Here is a 24,370-nt window from a genome sequence, read left to right as displayed (position 1 = left end):
TCGCTTGAGCCCAAGTGTTTGAGGCCAGCATGGGCAACATAGGGAGATCTTGACTTAAAAAAAAATGTTTAAAAAGTACTAATATTAAAAAATAAAGGCCGGATACAGTGGCTCCCGCCTGTATTCCCAGCACTTTGGGAGGCCGAGGTGGACAGATCACTTGAGGCTAGGAGTTTGAGTCCGGCTTAGCCAACATGGTGAAACTCCATCTCTACTAAAAATACAAAAATTAGCTGGGTGTGGCCGCAGGCGCTTATAATCCCAGCTACTCAGGAGGCTGATGCAGGAGAATTGCCTGAACCTGGGAGGCAGTCAGCCGAGATTGGGCCACTGCACTGCAGCCTGGGTGACAGAGGGAGACCCTATCTGAAACAAACAAACAAAAACATTTTGCAGTGTGGGATGTAAAACCCACATTAATTTAAGATAAAACAGTAGACCTTAAGCAATTTTGAACTCTGGGCTAGGACCCTCAAAATAACCTAGGAATACATGTTGACACAAGGTTTTCAGCTGTTTCTCTTTCTTTTCCTTTCACTAGTTACAATCCTCTTAGTCTCATAGAGTTCCATAGGTAGCAATTACTTATGAAAAAAATGCACACAAAACTTATGTCTGGTTGATTTTCTGAACATAACTCTTATTTTATATGTGTGTGTGTACACACACACACACATATCTCCAAAGAGCTATTACAGTAGTTGCATTAATGTATTTTTTTCCTCATAGTCTAACACTATTTCTATTTGTTGTATAGCACTTATTTCTATTCATTCTTAACAGTTAATTAACAAAAGAGAAAAACCTTGGTCAAGGGGATCAGGTATTGGTGGTGGGAAAGAAAAATACATGCTTACAATGGGGGAAGGGAATTTATTGGAGGGAGATGGTAAAATTAGGAGTTTTTCCAAAACAGCAAATCTCAACTCACTAGTGGACTGTGATGTCAATTTAGTGGTTATCAGCCTACGTTAAAACAACAACAACAAAACCACTCAATGGAAAATATTAGAGTGTATCATATCTAATAAGGGTAAAAAAAATCTGGCCAGGCCACAGTGGCTCACGTCTATAATCCCAGCACTTTGGGAGGCGGAGGTGGGAGGACTGCTTGAGACCAGGAGTTTAAGACTGGCCTGGGCAACATTGTGAGATCTCGTGTTCTCAAAAATACAAAAATTAGCTGGGCATGGTAGCATGTGCCTGTAGTCTCATCTAGTAGGGAGGTTGAGGTGGGAGGATTGTTTGGGCCTGGGAGGTCAAGGCTGAAGTGAGAAAAGATCACATGACTGCACTCCAACCTGGGTGACAGGCTATCTCAAAAATAAATAAATAAATAAAAACAAAAATAAGAAAAAAACCCCTGAAAAGTCACTGTATTAGGATATGTTAGGGGAGAGAGGGAACCTGTAAAGGACTTTCTATGTGCCAGAAACTACAGCAGACTCTTTACATATTTTACTGTATTTAGTCCTTAAAACTATCTTGTTAAACAGATATTTCTCTTCTATTTTAAAGATAAGGAAAATAAGGCTCAGAATGACTTTTGGCTTAAGATCAAATGGCAAATGAGTATCTGAATTCAGATTCTCTTTCCTTTTTCCTTTTTTTTTTTTTGAGACGGAGTCTCGCTCTGTTGCCCAGGCTGGAGTGCAGTGGTGTAATCTCGGCTCACCGCAACCTCCGCCTCGCGGGTTCAAGCAATTCTCCTGCCTCAGCCTCCTGGGTGGCTGGGATTACAGGCATGTGCCACTACGCCGGCTAATTTTGTATTTTTTAGTAGAGATGGGGTTTCTCCATGTTGGTCAGGCTGGTCTCAAATTCCCAACCTCAGGTGATCTGCCCACCTCAGCCTCCCAGATTCTCTCTTATATCATTCTGCTGTTCCTTCTTTCTGATCCCACAGTCTCAGGCCGACTATAAATCTCGAGAGAAAGACAAATGGGCGACAAAGAACTAGTGAAACTGAGAAATTATTTCAAGAATTTGACTTACAGAAGATCCTACTGATCAACTGCTTTAGCCTCATGCCTTGTTGGATGTCTTTCTCCAAATATAGAAACTGCTACTAGTGACGTAGGAGGCCCCTGAGCAAACAGGTTACATCTAGCATATCAACTGATATTGTCCAGCCAAGAAAACTGTTGCCAAGAATTCTGAGGTTGGTTCAGTGGGAATGAGTACTGTAATGGATTAGTGATGCCTACTATGGTTGCAAATCAGAGAAGTGGTAATTGCTACCCTTGGGAAAGCAGAATCAGACAGATTACTAGTTACCGCCTGTGGACATTAGTCTCAGTTCTTCATCCAGAAAATGGCAATAGCAATGTCTATTTGATAGGATTATTGAAGATTAAATTAGTAACTAATATTAAATACTTAGAGTACCTAGTATACAGTAAGAAATCAATAAGTGATAGAATTATTGTTATTATTACTGAGCCAGGATAGTATCTGCTCTTACTACACTTAATTCTAAAATCTTTCCTCATATAAATATGGTTAAACCGAATGGTTAGGTTCTATATTGAAAGAAACTAACATTTACTGAGCAACTTTCCAAGTGCCAAGCATTGTATCAGGTACATAAATAATGTGGATTAAACAGCTTTATGTGGACTAATCTGGGAATCTTGCCACCAATTCTATGGGAAAATCTAATTGAATTCTAAACCATGAATTTACAATTTTTAAGAGCCTAACTATAATAAACTAGAAACTGCCTATTCTTTAATAATAAACAAAAACAAAAAGGAAATACTAGAAATAGAAGACAGTGGCCGAGTACAGTGGCTCACATCTGTAACTCCAGCTCTTTGGGAGGCTGAGGCAGGAGGATCACTTCAGTCCAGGAGTTCAAGGCTGCAGTGAGCTACGATTGTGCCACTGTACTCTAGCCTGGGTGACAGAGTGAGATTCTGACTCAACAAAAATTTTTAAAAATACAGCAAAATATGGGGCCTGCCTAGGTATCAATGAAAATATTTTTAAATAGATTATTCACAATAAACATCACTTTTGCATAAGTGAATGGAGTAGATTAATCTATTGTATAATCTTCTTTCTAAGCCTTCCATTCCTTCTCACCTTTCTAATCTTTTCATTGGGACCTTAAACTCCTGCTGCCCAGATCTTCCTCACTTTTCTCACTGAATTCCCATTCTCCACCGAGGAGACAGCTCTCTCACATGGACAGTAATCACCTTACATCCCACTATCTCAGAGTCAAGGTAAGGCTGGTTTCCACTTAACTTCTCAAAACTACTTCCAAGCATTGCTCTTTGTCCTTTTGTGAAATTTCCTGCCCCTGAGGTTTAGGCCTTGTTCTCACAACTCTCAGCTACTAAACCCATACTGTTTGACTTGTAAATTCCATTTAAAAGTATATAACCCAAGGAAATGACTCAAAAAAAAAAAAAAGCTGTACACAATGATCTATATCAGCATCTTAGAAAGGGAATTATAATAATGACAGAAACAAAACATACATTATCAGTGGTGTTTATTAAGCATTGATTAACAAGCCAGATGGCTGTGCTAAGGGCTTTAAATAAACCATCTCATTGAATTTTTAATTCTAAGGGGCAATGATTATTTTATAGATGAAATATCTGAATTTTCAGATATTAAAGTAACTCGTCCAAGGTTATAAAACTGTACATTTAAGTGACAGGTTAGGATTTGTTCCAAGGCTATAGAGTCTAAATCCATGTTCTTCACCATAGAATACAGACTCTTTTCTTAAAAAAAAAAAAAAAAAAAAAATACATGGCATGGTGGCTCATGAGTATAATCCCAGCACTTTGGGAGGCCAAGGCAGGTGGATCACCTAAGCTCAGGAGTTTGAGACCAGCCTGGGCAACATAACAAAACCCTATCTCTACCAAAAAAAAAAAAAATTAGCCAGGCGTGGTGGTCCGTGCCTGTGGTTCCAGCTACTTGGGAGGCTGATGTGGGAGGATCGCTTGAGCCTGGGAGGTAGAGGTTGCAGTGAGCTGAGATGGTCCCACTGTACTCCAACATGGGTGACAGAGTGAGACCCTGTTTCAAAAAAAAAAAAAAAACAAAAACACCCAAAACAACAAAAACCCTGGGGGAAAAAAAAACCTAAAGATTGAAAAATGATTAAGTAAATCATAGCATATAAACCTGAATCAATTCTACATAGTTATTAAAAGTAGTATGTAAGGGAACTACACAGAAAAAAAGTGAAGATTTTATGAACTAGTGTCAATCAGAAAAACAACAAGATGATGATAGCTAGAATCTTGTTACAGTGATAAAAAGTTATGGAATTTCATATATGTTATTCATTTATCATTCTACAGCAATGAATAGATTTCAAACCTTCTGCATAAAGGCGTTCTGCGAGGAAAACCGCATCTCGGTAAGCATAGTGGTTTAGTGCTTGCCATATAGCAGCCTGCAAATGGAGGAAAAAGAACATAAATATACATACATACAGACTTTCAAGGTAACTACTAGCACAGAGCCTTACATCAAATACTGAAATTAATATCCCTAATTTAAGTGACAAAACCCCAGTGCCCACAGAGCAAACTCCAGAGTGTGCCGGGCAAGGCTCTTCACAGCATGGCTCCTAACATATCTGAATTTCCTCACTCAACTCTCTATGGACTTTTAGGCTTCTGTGCCTTTGTACACCCTTTTCCTCCATTGGGCAATGTGGGCTCCCCTCACCAATCTCCCCTTATAAACTGCTCGTCCCTGAAGATCCAGCTTAAATAACATCTGCCCCATAAAGCTTTCCTGGCTGATGTCAAGCCATTTCTTTTTTAAGATACCTCTTCTAGTAGAGCACTCATAACATGGTTATTTGTTAACAGGACTGCCAACCCTACTAAACTACAGACTTTTAGCAGCAGTGGTTCTCAACCACTTTATGTGATATACATGACAGAGATATTAAAATGTATGTCATCCTCCCACAAAAACTTCCCTATCTATTACCTTTAATGCCACTCAATTCTCATCCACTCCAGGAAGCATATTGGAATGCAAATGAGTAAAGTTATCATAGGAATAACTTTTAATTTTTTGAATATATGTTTTCTCTTTTAGAATTACAAAACATATAACCTAAAGTATATATGAGATAGAAGGACATTTTAAGTAACAATAACCAAAGACATTTAGGCCCATGTACTCACCACCCAGCTTAAGAAATAAAATATCTCTGAAACTCCCTGTGTGTTCCTTGTTGATACCAAAACCTCTCCCTGCCCCAAAGAGGAAACCACCACACTGAATTTTCTTGACCTTTCTCTTGGTTTTCTTCACAGTTTTATACATTTGTACATATCATCTCTAAGCAGTATAACATTTACTTTTTCCTGTTTTTGAACTTTAAAGAAATACAATCATATTGTATACATTCTGCTACGATCTGCTTTTGAAATCCAATGTTTTGAAAATTCATTCTTGATGTGTGTAGCTAGAGTTCATTTGTTTTCATTGCTGAATAAATAATATTTCCATTGTATAAACATATCAAAATCCAAAATGTATTTTATCTATTTTACAGCATGTGGACATTTGGGTTATTTCTAGGGTGTTTTTTTGTTTTGTTTTGTTTTTCCAATTATAACAATGCTGCAACAGTCTTAGATTCATCTCCTGGGGTATATATTTAAGAATCTCTCCAGCCTATCACGGTGGTGTGAGCCTTTAGTCCCAGCGACTCAGAAGGCTGAGCTGGGAAGACTGCTTGAGTCCAGGAGTTCAAGGCTATGATCATACCTGTGAATAGCTGCTGGAGTGCAATAGGAGCAAGACTCCCATCAAAAAAACACAAAAAAGAATCTCTCCAAATTAGGATATATATTTAGGAATAAAATTACTGGGTTGTTGAATATGCATATGTTCATCTTTACTAGGTAATGTCAAATCATTTTTAGTAATAAACTACTTTTGAGATATCTCACACCTGATCATGATACAAGCGTTATTTTTTATTTTTAGCACACACACCAGCTTATAATTTGTTGAATGATTTAAAAAGGTTACAACGGAAACCAGTAAAATCTGGTTACTGATCACTAGCTAACATTGTACCAGTACATCTAAATTATATTAAGTGATTAATATGCCTTAGATACAGTAAAGGCTCAATAAATTTTGTTGAACAAACAAGTAAATGTTTAATAATTCTGCAATGAGTGTATTAATTATAATTTTAAAAATAAAAGTAGTAAATGACTTAGCCCTTTCTATTTCCTCAAGAAAGAACAGTAATGAACTTAGTTTGGGATCTCCAGAGCCTCTTGTTTAACCTTTGTTTATATAGCTTAAATTTTATAAAGTCTCAAAGATGTCTAATTTTACCATTCCTATCTAGATACAAGGAAAAAGATGAGATTAGGCACCATTATTATACACTCTAATTGCACCAAGTACCTTTCCTTTGTAATACTTCCCACTGCTATAATTCTGTATTAATTTAGGAGAGTATTTGAGTGATGTTTTCCTCACTATATTATAAACTCCACAAGGTAGGGGCTACGTCTGTTTTTGCTCATTATTATACTCCCAGCATCCATTATGTGCTTTTAAAGCAGGTGCTTATATGTTGAATGAATAAGCAAATGATCTTTAACTTCTAGCAGTCTTCCACTGTTGACACTGTTGTACGTTAGTCTTAGCATTAAGTTTCTTTGTATTCCTAGATGTATATCTAATAATAAAGAATCTCTGGGAGTCTCTATTGAAAGAAACTCTGTGATAAATAGAAGAATTATTTTATTATGCAAATAATTACCACCAAATTACTCCTTTATGAAATCTGGGATTTCCTAAGAACCTACATGTTTAATTTTGCTGTAAGTGAAAGAAAATGGTGAGTAGAATGAAGATACCAAAGATTTGATGTTTGGAGACGTGCTCAAATTTGTGTGCCAGCACTTCCAGTAGTGGGACTTTGTGGGAAATACTCAACTTTTCTCAGCCTCAATCTCTTCATCTGATAAATGGAGTTTATTTATTGGAGTTGTTTTGTGGATTAAATGAAATGATCCATTTATAATGCTCCTAGTATACTATCATACATTAAGCACTTGGAAAACCTTTTCCTTGCCAATCTCTTAATATAAAGAAATTCAATAAATATGTAGTTTCTGTTGCATAACATCTCCCCAGCATACCTGCTACAACTGCTTATTTTGCAATATATAAGCCACAAAAGACTCAAATGATTTACCAGCTATTTTACTACTATGGACCACTAGGAAAATTTCACACACATATACTAAAGTCAAAAAGTCCTAGAGCTTTGAAATTTTTTCTGTCCTTTTAAAATTAAAGAAATAAGAGGCAAGGGCGGGGGGAAAAAAGAAGGAAAAAAGGTATCATATTCAAGAGTTGTATCCATTTCTGACTTAAAATCAAGCTTTGCTCAGAACATCATTCCCTTATCACCAGTTCTTAAGAGCATCAGAAAAAACTTGCCATCTCGAGAATCTCACATACTGCTTCCATCCCGCTTTGCGCAATCAATTCTAAGTTCCTGACTAACAGTGTCTCTTGTGCCGGGATTGCGGGGGAGAACAGATTATTCTCTAAGGCACTACAGATTAGTAGCTGATGATGAACAGGGCTAAAATCAGCACCTCTGCCCAACTGATGGTGTGGGCCTTCCCTTAAAAGAACAACACCCAGTGCATTACCGCTAGAGTTCTACAAATTAAAGCCAGATGAACGAAATGCTGCTAAAAGAAAGTTATGAAGCCAAAAAGAACAACGCTCCTCTCCCTCTCCCCTAAAAAATGTTTAAGAGAAATCTGACTGATTAATGGGTTAGTCCCCAGGTGCACTAATTTAAAAGATAAATAAACCAACAGCTTAAAGTTGCAAAATTCCTTACCAGCTAGCTATTCTTAAATATAAAATATTATTTAAAATATAAACAAACCTCTATAAGTTGTACTTAGACTTAAATGTAATCACTATAAATTTTTCTCTTTTTTTTTTTGAGACAGAGTCTCACTCTGTCACCCAGGCTGGAGTGCAGTGGCGCGATCTCGGCTCACTGCAAGCTCCACCCCCTGGGTTCACACCATTCTCCTGCCTCAGCCTCCTGAGTAGCTGGGACTACAGGTGCCTGCCACCATGCCCGGCTAATTTTTTTTGTATTTTTAGTAGAGAAGGAACGGTTTCACCCTGTTGGCCAGGATGGTCTCGATCTCCTGACCTCGTGATCCGCCTGCCTCAGCCCCCCAAAGTGCTGGGATTACAGGCGTGAGGCACTGCGCTCGGCCTGTAATCACTATAAATTTTTTGTTAGAGAAAGCTTATTACAAAAAATTTGTTTACTTGTTTTTGTTAAATTTTTTATACATTTTGTGTTCTTGTTTTTGTCAAAAAAGCTGTCTTTATTTTATTTTATTTGTTGGTCTTGAACTCCTTGGCTCAAGTGATCTGTCTGCCTCAGCCTCTGGGATTGTGCTGGGATTACAAGCGTGAGCCACTGTGCCCAGTCAGCTGCCCTTTTTTAAAAACCATAAAATAAATGGATAATAAAGGCTTCAGACAATGTAAGAAGATATAAAGAAAAAAATCACTGTTGAAATTTCATATTATACATTATAATTGAATTTCTAGGATACTGATTTAGTTTAGATGCACGTCAGTGGTTCTCACTCTGGGCAATTTTGCCTTCTTACTCCCAACTAATGCCCCAACATTTAGCAATGTCTAGAGGGTATTTTTGGTTGTCACAAATGGAGGGGTCATCCAGTGGTTAGAAGCCAGGGATGCTACAAAACATTCTACAATGCACAGCTTCCAACAAAGTATTAGCTTGCCCCAAATGTCAATAGTGCTCAGATTAAGCAGCCCTGGTCTACATGATCATGCAGTTGGATTATTCTACTAGTCTGTACGTCTAACTCTTGTCTCTTCCTCCCTTTCCAACAGCACCAGATAAATATTCCCAAAGTGGTGCTTTTATTACATAATTCCTCTGCTCAAAAACTCTTCTGCTCATATAATGGTTATTCATTACCAATGCACATTAAATCTAAATTTCTCATTGAGTAGCCAAAATATGTTACTCTTTGAATCCATGTTAGATGCTGTCCCTGAACATTTTATCCCCAGCCAAGAGTACTCCTTCACCATCTAATGATCTCTAAAACAGTATCATGTATATAGTACCCAATTGCTATATTGCTTATTAAATTAATTTTCAAAAGGCTTATTTACAACTTCATCCAACACTTCTGTGAAGTCTTACCCCTAGGAATAATTGCTAAATCTATATAAAATCTCTTTACTTCTTTTTTAAAAACCAATTTCACCAGGTGACTTTTATAAATATCCAAAAAGCTCTCACTGAAGTCACTTAGGCTAGTGTGTCTTTCCAAATAGTTACTATTAAAAATAAAAGAACTGACAGAAATTCTGCCTCATATGTGAGACTTTTGTAAGGACTCAAATATAAAGTAATACTCTTCTGAGAAGTAGTAATTTGAGACAGAGTTTTAATTTAGGCATATATGGTATATCGGACTGGCCATTCTACATTAAAACTTTAAAGAAAAAAAAATGCAGAAAACAGTTCTTCATATTTTCTGTGAACTTTTTCCTATGCCTAGTAATACCATCAACTCTGAGGCATTCCAAGAAAGAACAATTTTCCAACTTACTCTCATTGCTTTCCAAATACACGCAATCTGTCATCATAGTTTTTTTTTAATAAAGACAGTATCTTATATATCTGTCCTATTTTTATTCTCTTCCTAATTCTTTCCCATTTGCAGCACTATCCCTGATCATTGATCTTTATCATTGTAGCCAAAGTTGCTTGTTCTTCTCACTGTTCCAAATCCATTCTTGAATGGCTTCTTATACTATACAACCAAAATTTTCACCTAGTCATATCCTAAAACTTTCTACCACTATCTCAAAAATCTAATGGACAATGCTACTATGAAAAAGAAGCAAATTTGACATTTAAGCCTTAAAAATATCAAAGTGTATTACTGCTCAGAGTACTTTAAGGACAAACAGGAAACCTGATGGGTACTATCTAGAAACAGGCTACATATTCCTTTTCTTTTCTATGCTTTTATTTATTTTTTATTTATTTATTTATTTTGAGATGGAGTCTCACTCTGTCGCCCAGGCTGGAGTGCAGCGGGACCATGTCGGCTCACTGCAAACTCCATCTCCTGGGTTCAGGCAATTCTCCTGCCTCAGCCTCCCAAGTAGCTGGGATTACAGGCGCCCACCACCACGCCTGGCTAATTTTTTATATTTTTAGTAGAGACAGGGTTTCACTGTGTTGGCCAGGCAGGTCTCGAACTCCTGACCTCAGGTGATCCACCCGCCTCAGCCTCCCAAAGTGCTGGGATTACAGGTGTAAGCCACCACGCCCGGCCTTCCATGCTTTTATAAAGTCTGAAATTATTATTAAATGGTGGTTATAGTCTATCAATGCAACTAGTTTATCACTTTAGAAGACTTCTGGGGCCAGAGAAGGCAAAAAAAAAAAAAATCATTAACTATTAAAACAAAATTATAAGAATATGCAACAGAAATTAAATAACTTGAGTAATCTGCTTATCTATTTAAGTTCATGTTAGGCCTTAAAAAATTATATATATATAATTACCTCATCTACAACCAGAATAAAAAAAAATCTTAAAAGAAACTACACTGGTAAAAAGAATTTGGATGGAAATAGCTCTGGAAAAACTGATACAACTTACAGACAGGTAAATTTCATAAGATATAATCTTACGTTTTATTAATTCAAACACTAATAGCTGCTATATGTAAACAGCTGGAGAAAAAAACCAAACTAGAAGAAATGAGTATTTCATGCTGTTTAGAAAAATGAAATAAATATGAAAGTAGTGATATATTAAAATATTTACTGTTTGATACCTCAAGCCTTTTAAGGGCAATATGAAGGAATTTCTAAAAATCAGTTTGCTTTATAACTTCAAAATAAAGTCCATGACTCAATGACAGCAGTTGATAGAGGTCAATTCTGACCAAGTTAAAGATCATAGAGTGGGATGAAGTCTCCCAGACCTGGTCCATTACCAAGGCACAAAAGATTCAGTTTCTCCAGATGTCAGGGGGGAAAATGACTTGGCACCGCATCACACACTTAAAATCCAATAGGGTTCCTTTAATGCAACACAGCACTGTGCGTCAAAGCATACCCTGGTGTAAAGGCAGTGAAATGGACAGAAACACCATTATTTGTGTTTCATTTCCTGAATGCCTTATAAACATGCACAACAAAATGCTCCTGATCCCCATCAGAGAGGATGAAAACAACCCAAATGTGCCCTTTCCACCTCCTCCCCTGGTATTGGTGCTTGCACCTCAGCACTGAGGCTTGGAGTTGTCTTCTCAAACCATCATTGTCCGGTGGGAAATTCACCGAGAAAGGAAACGTGGGATAGGAAGTCTGTTACCAAAATAGAAATTAGTATTAAAAAGACCGATCCTACGCTCCCTCCACCCTCTCATATAAGACAAAATAAAAAAAACCTCCGTAAACTTGCCCTACCGTCACGAAGATCACACAAGCTCCGATCAAATGTGCTTCTCGATCATCTTTTAGGCAAGAGAGCGCTTGGGGTGCATTCTCGGCCCCTCATCTCCCACCCCCAGTCAAGCCAGGCCCCTGCACTGACAGGAAGGGCTGGCCGGACGTTGGCTCGGACGGGAAAGGCGGTTATTTTCGCCGAAGCCGCTCACGCTAAGGGTGAAGTAATGTAGGGCCAGAGGTAACACGGCTTAGGCTGTGGGCAAGGCCTCCGAACTGACTAAAGATAGGCAGGACACGGCAGCAGGGGAGGCGGGAGAAGCAGCCGGGCCTAGGCCGCACCAGGCCGCGGAGTGGCCCTACGCTGCTGCTTCCCGACCGAGGCTGCCAGCCAAGCCCCAGAGAAGAAGGTTATCATTACCTGGACGGGTTCCTGCAGCACCGTCATCCTCGAGGCTCAGGCCCACTTTCTGCAGTGCCTCAGGCCCCCCCTGTAGCGGCTCCGGCCCGGCCAGCCCCGGCTCATTTAAACTCACCAGCGACCGTTACCGGGGGATGGGGGAGGCCGAGCGATTGCCGAGTGCTTCCGAGCGGGACACGGGAATACCCGAAGTGGAGAAAGCCGAGCGGGAACCAGACGGAAAAGCCCGAAGGGAGTCGGAAATACCCGAGGTTGGTCGACGAGAGAGAAAACCGTTGCCGGAAATTGTCGAAGATTACCGGAAACTACCGAGTCTGACCCAAAGCGTAGGTTTCTCTTCTCAGCCACGCCTTCAGCCACGCACACCACGCCCAATCGGCCGTCCCAGGGTTGGGCTACGCCAAATCTGCAACCAGCAGGCTGGGCGTGGCGTGACAGCGCGGGCGGGTAGCGTTACGTGGCGGGGCTGCGGTGTGGATTAGCCTCTCAGCCCTTTTGGATTAATTGGTGTGCTGTAGATTATGAAGCAAAGGGTAAAACAGCAGAGTTTGGGGCTGTCTTTAATGAATCAACAAGTATTTGTCTATTGAGTTTAGATCATTCGTCCATTCCAGAAGTATCTACTCACGGCTCTGGGGGAAAGCTAAAGAAATTTGGAAAGATTGCCACTCCCCAAAGACATAGGATAGCTTCTGTCTTCAAGGAGATTAAGGTCTATTTAAGGGAAAAGCAGTGTAACAGAGAACGCTATATTATATGGTGCCTATTATAAGTAATATAAAAATTCAGAGAGGGCAATTGTGTTAAGATAAGGAAAGTTCTATGGAAGGAAAAAAAAGTTTAAAATGGAGTTTGAAGGATGGGTAAAATTAGAGGAAAAAGAAGTATAGGAAAGTGAAGGGAGGAAAAATGGGATCAGTCTGCTAAGAAGGCATTAATTGGAAATAGTTACTTAGGTGAAGAGATCATGGAAAAGCTCAATAGGCCATTAGAAATTTTTATTTTTGATAGGTGAGGCATTCCGCTGTGGTGGGAAGAGTAGGGGGTCGGAAATTCAGAGGCCTGGTTTTGAATTTTATCTTTAGCACTAACTAGTCATAGGTCCTTGGCAAATTACCTCTCTGAACTTATGTTCGCTTAGTTTGAAAAAAAAGGATTGAGAGAATTCGATGTATTATAAATGTGGCCGTGTCTAGCATGCAATGTAGACTCTCTCATATTTCCTTTCTGCTCCCCCTCTCCCCCCAAAAAGAGTGAACCAGGGGACTGTTTAAATTTTGTTTTTCAGCAGATGAGGAAACAGTTTTTGAAAGTTACTTTTCTAGTCAGGAGCTCTCTAGGCTAGATGTGAGAATCATGATATATTCCATTGCTTGGAAATTTCCCTTTGGGTGATGTTAGAGGGAGATATTTTTTCTTTCATTTTTAAAAACAAGGCTGACAGAGCTACACTGCATCCTTCTCCACCGCCTTCTCTTGTCACTGTATATATACTTATAGCCCCTAAAGGGCAGGTGCTAAGATGATTTTTGGCTGCCCTGTGCCCAGTTGCTTTAGCGGGATTATGCTGGATGACTTGAGTGGTAACAGACTTTTACACTGGCCTGGAAAGTAGCCATTAGCTATTTAAAGTTTAAGTTAAAATGAAATTAAAAATGAAGTTCTTCAGATGCCCTAGCCACATTCCAAGGATTCAGTAGCCCTGTATGTGGCTAGTGACTGCCATATTGGACAGTCACACAGATATAGAAGAACATCACCAGCACTGGCTTGGCTAGGGCTGAAAGATTCAAGATGGCTTCACTCACATGTCTAGGGTGTCAGTGGTAGCTATTGGCGGGGTCCTTCATTTCTCCTCTGCATGACCTCTCTTTTCACACTGGCCTCTTATGAGTCAGTAGTTTAGCTCCAGCTTCTTGACTTGGTGGTTGACAACAAAGTGCGCAAAAATAGAAGCTGTGAGGTCCCTTAGGCCTAGGCCTGTGAGCATCACTTCTTGTTGGTCAGAGTAAGACTCAGAGCCACCCTGGATTCACCAGGAGAAATAGTCTACTTCTTAATGGGAAGAGTGGCAAAGTAACACCACAAAGGGCGTGTGCCATGGGAGGAGTTTTTGGGTCATCTTTGGAAACAATCTACCACGCTAGGTATGAGATGAGAGTATCTAAGATTGGGAATGGAAAGAAAGGGATAAGTAAGAGCTATCACTCTTAAAATGTGACCCTTTCAACTGAACACAGTACTCCAGATTTATTCTGAATAATTCAGAATGCAGTTGGACTATTATTATATGGACACGTCTATTAAAGTGGACTACAGTTGTATTTACATTTTTTTTTTTCCGAGACTGAGTCTTGCTCTGTTGCCCAGAGCTGGAGTGTAATGGTGCAATCTCGACTGACTGCGTCCTCCGCCTCTGGGGTTCAAGCAATTCTCCTGTCTCAACGTCCCGAGTAGCTGGGATTGCAGGTGCGCACCAACACGCCCGGTTAATTTTTGTATTTTTAGTAGAGACGGGGTTTCACCATGTTGGCCAGGCTGGTCTCAAACTCCTGATCTCATGATCCACCCATCTCGGCCTCCCAAAGTGCTGGGATTACAGGTGTGAGCCACTGTGCCCAGCCTGTATTTACATTTTTTAGCAGTCACATGACACTGTTTGCTCATGCTAAACTTGTGTGGTCATTTACGGACTCAGCTCTTTTTCACACAACATGCTGCCAACCCAAGTCTTGTATGTGTGCAGCAGAGTTTTGTAAACCTAAATATAGGACCTTACCACAGAGGATACATAAAGATGATACTTTGTGAAATTATGGTTCTAGAGTCAGCATTTAAAGAGCCTCTGATGCTTGGCACTCTGGCTTATAGGCTTAGAATTTGCCTAAAGCCTTTTTTCTTTTTTTTAACCTAAAAAAGAGCATTTCCTGGCTGGGTGAGGTGGCTCACGCCTGTAATCCCAACACTTTGGGAGGCCAATGCAGACGGATCACCTGAGGTCAGGCGTTCCAGACCAGCCTGACCAACATGGAGAAAACCTGTCTCTACTAAAAATACCAAATTAGCTGGGCGTGGTGGCACATGCCTGTAATCCCAGCTACTTGGGAGGCTGAGGCAGGAGAATCGCTTGAACCTGGGAGGTGGAGGTTGCGGTGAGCTGAGATTGCGCCATTGTTCTCCAGCCTGGGCAACAAGAGCAAAACTCCGTCTCAAAAAAAAGAAAAGGCCAGGCGCGTTGGCTCACGCCTGTAATCCCAGCACTTTAGGAGGCCAAGGCGGGCAGATCACAAGGTCAGGAGATCGAGACCATCCTGGCTAACACAGTGAAACCCCATCTCTACTAAAAATACAAAAAATTAGCCGGGCGTGGTGGTGGGCACCTGTAGTCCCCAGCTGCTGGGGAGGCTGAGGCAGGAGAATGGCGTGAATCCGGGAGGCGGAGCTTGCGGTGAGCTGAGATCGGGCCACTGCACTCCAGCCTGGGTGACAGTGCAAGACTGTGTCTCAAAAAAAAAAAAAAAAGCATCTCCTTTCTGATTGTTGTTGACCAGGCTAATACATCTGTTGTGGTTTCTACTCATCCACAGCAAAGCCACATTGTTTGAAGTACTTTGATGGGGTATTTTGGAGTGTTTTTACTTCCTTCTCTGCTCCTAATTGACCTACTTAGACTCGCTATTCATCAACCACTTGGGCATCCTGCTGTCATCCGTTATCCAATATGTTTGGCTAGTGAGTGGAGTTGGGTTACAACAGCATTATTCCAAAAATGGAATTGGAAAATTATTTTTTCTCCTAAGCCTGCTTCTTGATCTATTTCATATTCAGTCAGATTTGGAGGCTGGCATTTAGGGAACTATTCAAAAAGCTAGACGTGATATCAGTAGCAAAATGTAGGTCCCACTGAAACATAGCCCAGAGTAAGTGTACTCTCCTGAAGTCTTTCAGTCCTCCTTGTCTGTACCCTTCATTTTGTCCCTGTTGCGTGTGGTTTTATGGCCTCCTTACCTGACCTTGCACCCCACCACCCCCACCCCACCCTCACCATGTTTACTCTTTGGTCAAATGATCCTCTTCTTTTGGCTTCTCTAATGACACCATCTCCTAGCTTTCCTCCTACTGCTCTGTTTTTGTTTGTTTGTTTGTTTGAGAGAGTCTCGCTCTGTCACCCAGGCTGGAGTGCAATGGCGCTATCTCGGCTCACTGCAGCCTCCGTCTCCTGGGTTCAAGCGATTCTCCTGCCTCAGCCCCCTGAGTAGCTGAATTTACAGGTGTGCGTCACCACACCCAGCTAATTTTTGTATTTTCAGTAGAGACGGAGTTTCGCCATGTTGTCTGGGCTGGTCTCGAACTCTTGACCTCAAGTGATCTGCCTGCCTCAGCCTTCCAAAATGCTGGGATTACAGGCATGAGCCACTGCGCCTGGCCTACTGCTCTGTTTTTTAATCGGTTTCCTTTGCAGCTCCTCTGCCAGCCCCTTTAATATTAAGCGTGCTTCAAGGACATGTTCTAGGCCTTCTTCTCACCCACCCTACACATTCTTCTTAGGCAAAACCATCCTTTCTTTCTTTCTTTCCTTCCTTCCTTCCTTTCTTTCTTTCTTCCTTTTTCTTTCTCTTTCCTTTCTTTTGAGACAGAGTCTCACTCTGTCACCCAGGCTGGAGTGCAGTGGTGTGATCTCAGCCCGCTGCAACCTCCACCTCCCAGGTTCAAGCAATTCTCCTGCCTCAGCCTCCCGAGTAGCTGGGACCACAGGCACACGCCACCATGCCAGGCTAATTTTTGCATTTTTAGTAGAGATGGGGTTTCGCCATGTTGGCCAGGCTGGTCTCCTGACCTTAGGTGATCCACCCACCTTGGCCTCCCAAAGTGCTGGGATTACAGGCGTAAGCCACCATACCCCGCCCCTATCCATTCTTGTGGCCCCAGTTTCTCATCTACAAATGGTTTGAAAAATTTGTATCTCCAGCCAGACTACTTTTTAGAGCTCCAGGCCCAAATGACTAACTGCCAAGAGGACGCCTTTATCTGGATGTCTCATAGGTACTTTGTTCGGAATGGAACCCCTCATTCTCTTAAAATATTTCCTATCCCAGTTTAAGATATCACCATCTTTTCCATTGCCCAAAAGATTAGATAAGGGTTAGTTTAACAAGGTTTGTACAGATTTCTTCCCAGCCTCAGCTGTCTCTGGTGATAAGAATGGCTTTCTCCTGGTACAAGGAGGGCATCTTTCACATGGAGTTTTATCTCCTGGTTTCAGTAAGAAAAAGGGAGGCCAGAGTGCTCTTCTTGCATATGCTGTTTTTCAAGTGTATATTATTCTCAAAATAATCCTTATGCCAAAGTGGCATATATCAGTGTGGCATATTTTGACTCTACAACTCCAATATCTAGTCGCAATGACCTGCCAATTTTACCTCCTAAATATATCTTCATGTTTCTTCCTTCCTGTATCTTACCTACCTCCAAAAATAAGTCTGATCATGTTAGGACTCCTCTCCCTGTCTTCCCCCATCCCCCAAATTCAGGACTTACCTTCAGGTCTAGTAGCTGCCTCTTTATTCAGCCTTATCTCACTCATCTCTCCTTTATAGTCCACCTTCCAACTACATATAATTTTTTTTTTTTTGAGACAGGGTCTCCGTGTTCCACCCAGGTTGGAAGCTTACTGTAGCCTTAACCTCCCAGGCTCAAGTGATCCTCTCACCTTAGCTTCCCAAGTAGCTGGGACTACAGGTGCATGCCACCACGCCTGGCTATTTTTTGTATCCTTTGTAGAGACGGGGTTTTGCCATGTTGCTCAGGCTCTTCTCGAACTCCTGAGCTCAAGTGGTCCACCCGTCTCAGCCTCCCAAAGTGCTGGGATTACAGGCGTGAGCCACGGTGCCCAGCCCCTTCATGGAACTTTTTTTTTTTTTTTTTTTTTGAGACAGAGTCTCACTGTTGTCACCCAGGCTGGAGTGCAATGGTGCAATCTCGGCTCACTGCAAACTCTGCCTCCCGGGTTCAAGCAATTCTCCTGCCTCAGGCTCCTAAGTAAGTAGCTGGGATTACAGGTGCATGCCACCACAGTGGGCTAATTTTTTTTTTTTTTTTTTTTGAGACGGGGTTTTGCTCTTGTTGCCCAGGCTGGAGTGCAATGGCATGATCTTGGCTCACCGCAACCTCTGCCTCCCGGGTTCAAGCGATTCTCCTGCCTCAGCCTCCCAAGTAGCTGGGATTACAGGCATAGACCACCATGCCCAGCTAATTTTGTATTTTTAGTAGAGACGGGGGTGTCTCCATGTTGGTCAGGCTGGCCTCGAACTCCCGACTTCAGGTGATCTGCCCGCCTTGGCCTCCCAAAGTGTTGGAATTACAGGTGTGAGCCACTGTGCCCAGCCAAGTATTTTTAGTAGAGACTGGGTTTTACCATGTTGGCCAGGCTGGTCTCCAACTCCTGATCTCAGGTGATCCGCCTGCCATGGCCTCCCAAAGTCACCCACTCTCTTGCCTCACAGGCTTTGCATGTACTGCACTCTCCCCAGAACCCTCTTAATTCCACTCTTCATCTTAATTCTATTCTTCATCTGGCTAGCTCTGCTTATCCTCCAAATATACTTCTTCCAGGCCTTTTCTGCTCCTCTGGGATAGCTTGGCTCTCCCTGCTGTTACTCTAGTGCTACCAGACTTGTCATTACTCTCATCACTCTTTGCTGTAATTAATTATCTGTTTAATTGTCTACTTCTGGTCTAGCCTATAAGCTCCATGAGGGCAGAAGCCCTGTCTGCCTTGTTCCCTGTGTATTCTCAACACTTAGTACAGTATCTGGCATCTAATGGGAACTTAGTATTATTTGTTTAATGAATGAATAGAATAAACTCACTGTGTTCCTAGTATTATTTTTGTTTGTTGATTGATGTTATAGACTGGTTGCATCTCCTCAAAATTCATATGTTGAAGCTAACCCCTAGTGTGGCTGTATTTGGACATGGGGTCTCTAAGAAAGTGATTAAAGTTAAATGATATCATAAAGATGGGGCCCTGATCTGACAGAATTAGTGTCCTTATAAAAAGACGCACAGGAAAGTTTGATCTCTCTGTGGGCATTCACCAAAGAAGGGTCATAGGAGGACACAGGGAAAAGGCCAACATCTAGGAAGAGAGCCCTCACCAGAATCTGTTTTGCCAGCACTTCGATCATGGACCTCTAGCCTCCAGAACCATGAGAAAATAAATCTCTAATGTTCAAGCCACCCGGTGTGTGGTATGTTGTTATGGCAAGCCCAGGTAGACTTATATAATTGATTATTCTGTTTATGTCTTGTCTCCCTAATGCAAGGGCCAAGTCTTATATTTCTGTATATTGTTCTTTGAAAAACACCACATATGTAGAAAATTCTTAAGAAATATATTGACTGAGTGATTAAAGTGGAAGTCTTTCTACATATTATTCTTTCTTCCTGAAATACATTTCCCTTACTCTTTGACCAGTGAAATTCTATTTATTCTTCAAGCCTCAGCTTCAGTATCACATCCTCAGAATATTCCTAGACCTACCTAATTTAAATTCTTAGCTCCAGCCTGTTATTCTCTCTCATGCCATTTTTGTTCTTTTCTTTCATAGTATGTATGGTAATTTTAATCGTATTTGTTTAATATAAGCTGCATTGAAGGCAGGGACCTTGGTTTGAACATTATGTCCCCATCACCTAGTTCAGTGCCCTGCACAAATATTATAAAATATATAAATATTTTTTGCTGTTGTTGTTTTGCTAAAATATTATAATATTTCGCTCTTGTTTCATTAAAATATTGTAAATATATAAATATTTTTGAAATATCTGATGATTGAATGACTTGATGACTTAATTTCATCTCACTGATCTAAACATGATGCTTTTTTTTTGACTCCCCCTTTCTGGGCCCAGAGAACATGCTGGTCTTGCACATAAATCCTTAAAGGGTTTTTTTTTTTTTTTTTTTTTTTTGAGACAGAGTCTCGCACTGTCGCCCAGGCTGGAGTGCAGTGGCGCTATCTCGGCTCACTGCAAGCTCCACCTCCCGGGTTCATGTCATTCTCCTGCTTCAGCCTCCCGAGTAGCTGGGACTACAGGCACCCGCCACCACGCCTGGCTAATTTTTTGTATTTTGAGTAGAGATAGGGTTTCACCGTGTTAGCCAGGATGGTCTCGATCTCCTGACTTCGTGATCTGCCAGCCTTGGCCTCCCAAAGTGCTGAGATTACAGGCATGAGCCACCGCACCCGGCCAAATCCTTAAGGGATTTAAAGTCAAGGCAGTATCTGAAGTTTTGAGACTATTCAGAAAATGCATCTTGATTGAGATGAGCTCCGAGATGTGCTAAATGGCGTATGACTAGGGCGCCTAGGGCTGACTCAAAAGCACAGGGAAATAAACTACAGACAGCCCCCAAGTTATGATTTTTTGACTTTATGATGGTGTAGAAGCAATGTGCAGTCAGTAGAAACTGTACTTCAGATACCTATACAACCATTCTGTGTCTCACTTTCAGTACAGTATTCAATACATGAGATATTCAGCACTTCATTATAAAATAGGATTTGTGTTAGATAGCTTTGCCCAACTGTAGGCTAAGGTGAGTGTTCTAAGCACGTTTAAGGTAGGCTTTGCTAAACTATGATGTTCAGTAGGTTAGGTGTATTAAATGCATTTTTGACTTGATATTGTCAACTGATGGTGGGGAGCAACTGTAATAAAGGCAGAAGACTATAAGCAAATTAGCTTGTCTGGACTGGAGGCTGTATAAGCTTGGTTGAAATGGTGGTGTTGGGGACAGCTGATAAAAACCTTTGGGTTCCTGGCTGATGACTTTAGTTTTGATAAAATAGACCAAAGGAGCTGTTGATGATGATTGAGCTGGAGAGTGACCTCATGAGACCAGAATTTGAAAAAGATTATGCTAACAGCTGAGGATTATGTGCATTGGAGGAGAGAAAGACTAGGGGCTAGGAATGCAGCAGAGAGGCTGCCAGGGAGTCTGGGCAACTCTGAATATTCACTATTCTAGGATCTTAGATGGTTGAATCTGAAAAAAGATAGAAAATTTAAACAGTTTCGAGTTACTAACTTAAAATGAGAAATATTCTTATCCAATTCCTTGACCTGAAGGCATTCAGATTCTAACCAGAAGACTGCTTACTGAGTACAGACTTAGAACAAAAAGAGTAAATTTAATGATCTTAGTGGCTGTCATCTCTTTTTTTCCTCAGAAGTGACGTATATACCTGACTACTAGATAAAAAATATCTATAGCATCTGGAGTCGATGCCCACCAAATAATAGATTATTTGCTTCTCTCTTTTCTAACTAGGCTCTAAGCAGCCTCATTTTTTCTCTAGGTAAATTGCAGAGCAATGGATTAAACACAGATTGATTATATTTTAGTATTCAGTATACACCGTAGCTGTCTTGAATAGACTTTGTTTTTGTTACAGATATGTGATTTGGGAGATAGAGGCTGATCTAGGTTTAAACCAGACTGAGTTGGGAGAGCCTCAGATGAGAAATATCCAAAGGTTAATTGAAAACGTGAAGCTTGGCCAGGCGCAGTAGCTCATGCCTGTGATCCCAGCACTTTGGAAGGTCAGGAGGATCACTCGAGGCCAGGAGTTCGAGAACACCCTGGGCAACAAAGAGAGACCCTCATTTCTACAAAAAAAATAAAAAAAATTAGCCGGGCATGGTTGTGTATGCCTCTAGTCTTAGCTACTTGGGAGGCTGAGGTGGGAGGATCTCTTGAGCCTAGAAGTTCGAAGTTGCAGTGAGTTAAAATTATAGCACTGTATGGCCAGGCGTGGTGGCTCACACCTGTAATCCCAGCACTTTGGGAGGCCGAGGCAGGCGGATCACGAGGTTGGGAGATCAACACCATCCTGGCTAACAAGGTGAAACCCTGTCTCTACTAAAAAAAAAAAAAAAAATACAAATTTAGCCGGGCGTGGTGGCGGGCGCCTGTAGTCCCAGCTACTTGGGAGGCTGAGGCAGGAGAATGGTGTGACCCCCAGAAGTGGACCTTGCAATGAGCAAAGACTGTGCCACTGCACTCCAGCCTGGGCAACAGAGCGAGACTCTGTCTCAAAAAAAAAAAAATTATACCACTGTATTCCAGCTGGAGAGATAGAGCAAGACTTTGTCTCAAAAAAAAAAAAAAAAAAAAAAACCCAGAAAAACAAATAAACAAACAAGGAAAGAATTTGGGACTGGAGAGAGAGAGTTTTCAGGCAGAACTAAAAGCATCTTTTAGTTGCGCACCTTCTTTCAGTTGTACGATCCTCCCGCCTTGACCTCCCAAAGTACTGGGATTATAGGCATGAGCCACTGTGCCCAGCCTGCAGGTACTTCTACTAAGATGAATAAGAGACCATTCCTGGCCCCAAGGAGCTCACTGGTGTAGAGGATGCAGACATACAAATACGTAGTTTTAATATAATGATAAATAGTTTCACAAAGATTTTACAAGGCATTACATTAACAAATGTGTACCTGTAATCCCAGCTTCTTGGAGACCCTGTCTCAAAAAAAAAAAAAGTACCTGCATATTGTAGGTGCTCAATACATGTTAGTTGTAGTAAAGTCTTTTTTTTTTTTTTTTTTTTTTGAGACAGGGTCTCTGTCACTCGCGCTGTAAAGCAGTGGCGCCATCTCAGCTCACTGCAACCTCTGCTTCCTGGGTTCAACCGATCCTCCCACCTCAGCCTCTGGAGTAGCTGGGACTACAGGCATGTGCCACCATACCTGGCTAATTTTTGTGGTTTTTTTTTTTTGTAGAGACAGGGTTTCGCCATGTTACCCAGGCAGGTCTTGAATTCCTGGGCTCAAGCGATCCACCTGCCTTGGCCTCCCAAAGTGCTGGAATTATAGATGTGAGCCACCACGCCTGGCCTCAATAAGTGTTAGTTGAATGAATGAATGAGAGTAATCTGAATGAGGGAGAGGAGAGTTGGTGGCAGAATTTTGGTGTTACAAGCATAGCAGAGAAGGCCCAAGACAAGCACACTAGATCTAGTCACAGGGAAGTCACTGGTGGTGTGCTAGAGAGGAAGTCAGAATTCAAGAAGTAAAAGAGGAAGTCAGTGGAAAGGGAAACTGAGAAGAAAGAATAATCTTTAGCATTAAAAATATATCCCCAATTGCTGAGAAAGGATTTGGGCTCTTTTTGCTTACTGAGAGATACCCATGCTGTGGGTTCCAGGGCCGTCTCTTCTACTGATGTCTCCTTGCTTCCTTGCCCCCTTGGGAGCTAGGCTTCTCCGTCAGAGAACCCTTTTGTCAGTTCTGCCAGCTCCCACGGTTGTCTTAGCATCCTGCATTCTAGTCTCAGGTCGGTCATAACTCAGTGTGACGTTGGGCAAGTCACCCCCTTCTCTCTGGACCTCTGAAGTTCCTTGTAGCTGTTAGCATATCTGGGATGATGCAGTTTGGATGACTGGTGAGGATTCCAACTTGCTCTCTGCTGCTTTGCAACTATAAATCTCTGCCAAACACCAGCTATCCTGCCCTCTGCTTTAGATCCCTAGGTAGACTCTAACCCACCTTAGGCAGGCTCCCTCCCAGTGTCCTTCTCACAGGATTCAGTTCAAACATATGTCACTAGACAGCACTGCCTTGATTGCAGTACAGAAATGAGCTTCAACCACTTAAACAATTGAGTGATGAGGCTGAACATATAGCATTCTCCACCTATGCTAAAGCAGTCAAGGAAATGAAGTTTGAGAGGATGATTTAAAGTGTTGGCTGGGCGCTATGGCTCATTCCTGTAATCCCAGCACTTTGGGAGGCCAAGGCCGGTGGATCACTTGAGGTCAGGAGTTTGAGACCATCCTGGCCAACATGGTGAAACTCTGTCTCTACTAAAAATACAAAAATTAGCTGGGCATGGTGGCGGGCACCTGTAATCCCAGCTACTGAGGAGGCTGAGGCAGAAGAATCGCTTGAACTAGGGAGGCAGAGGTTGCAGTGAGCCGAGATCGAGCCACTGCACTCCAGCCTGGGTGACAGAGTGAGACTCCGTCTCAAAAAATAAATAAGTAAAAAATAAAGTGTTGTGATAGCTAGTTTTACTGTGGTCCTTGAACTTTGATTTTAGACACCTTTCCCCTCCTTTTCTGCTTTCATTTTTGGTGTTCTGGGCCTTATGAATTATTGAGCCTTCAGGTGATTCATTGCTTTTTTTTTCCTCCCTCCTTGGTGGGAAGGATTCTTATATACAGAGGATTGGGTTAATCATTCTCCTGATTTATGGCCTTCTTTCTTCAGTGGTCCATGCAACGCCTTTCTTGTTTAATTACTTATTTCTTTTCTTTTTTTTTTTCTTTTTTGAGGCGGAGTTTTGCTCTTGTTGCCCAGGCTGCAGTGCAATGGCACGATCTGCTCACTGCAACCTCCGCCTCTCCCAGGTTCAA

The 24,370-nt window shown here is 41.4% G+C and overlaps 2 protein-coding genes across 38 annotated transcripts in view; one reads left to right on the top strand and one right to left on the bottom strand.

Annotated features, from left to right (window-relative positions):
• Positions 1-12,130, bottom strand: part of CDC27 (cell division cycle 27) — a 69,092-nt gene extending 56,962 nt beyond the window's left edge. For 26 of the 33 annotated variants that reach the window (XR_010152810.1, XM_063798389.1, XM_001173731.8 and 23 more), the window contains exons 1-2: positions 11,943-12,082; positions 4,348-4,423 (exon numbers count right to left, since the gene is read on the bottom strand). Coding sequence is in view for 29 of the 33 variants with exons in the window: in XM_001173731.8 (XP_001173731.1) it covers positions 4,348-4,423; positions 11,943-11,969 (103 nt within the window). In the remaining 4 variants the exon portion in view is untranslated. Of the gene's footprint in view, positions 1-4,347; positions 4,424-11,542; positions 11,671-11,942 lie in introns of those variants that run through there. The other 7 variants (XM_063798390.1, XM_016931587.3, XM_063798377.1 and 4 more) reach the window with 4 other exon arrangements.
• An 18-nt stretch (positions 12,131-12,148) lies between these two features.
• MYL4 (myosin light chain 4) overlaps positions 12,149-24,370 on the top strand; it is a 34,393-nt gene continuing 22,171 nt past the window's right edge. For 3 of the 5 annotated variants that reach the window (XM_054671302.2, XM_054671299.2, XM_063798392.1), the window contains exon 1: positions 12,149-12,268. The gene's annotated coding sequence lies outside the window, so the exon portion shown is untranslated. The other 2 variants (XM_054671298.1, XM_054671303.2) reach the window with 2 other exon arrangements.

The sequence above is a fragment of the Pan troglodytes genome, chromosome 19, assembly GCF_028858775.2.
Source record: "Pan troglodytes isolate AG18354 chromosome 19, NHGRI_mPanTro3-v2.0_pri, whole genome shotgun sequence".
NCBI classification, from domain to species: domain Eukaryota; kingdom Metazoa; phylum Chordata; class Mammalia; order Primates; family Hominidae; genus Pan; species Pan troglodytes.
The sequence above is the reverse complement of the archived record's forward strand: the minus strand, read 5'-3'. Positions and strand labels throughout refer to the sequence as shown.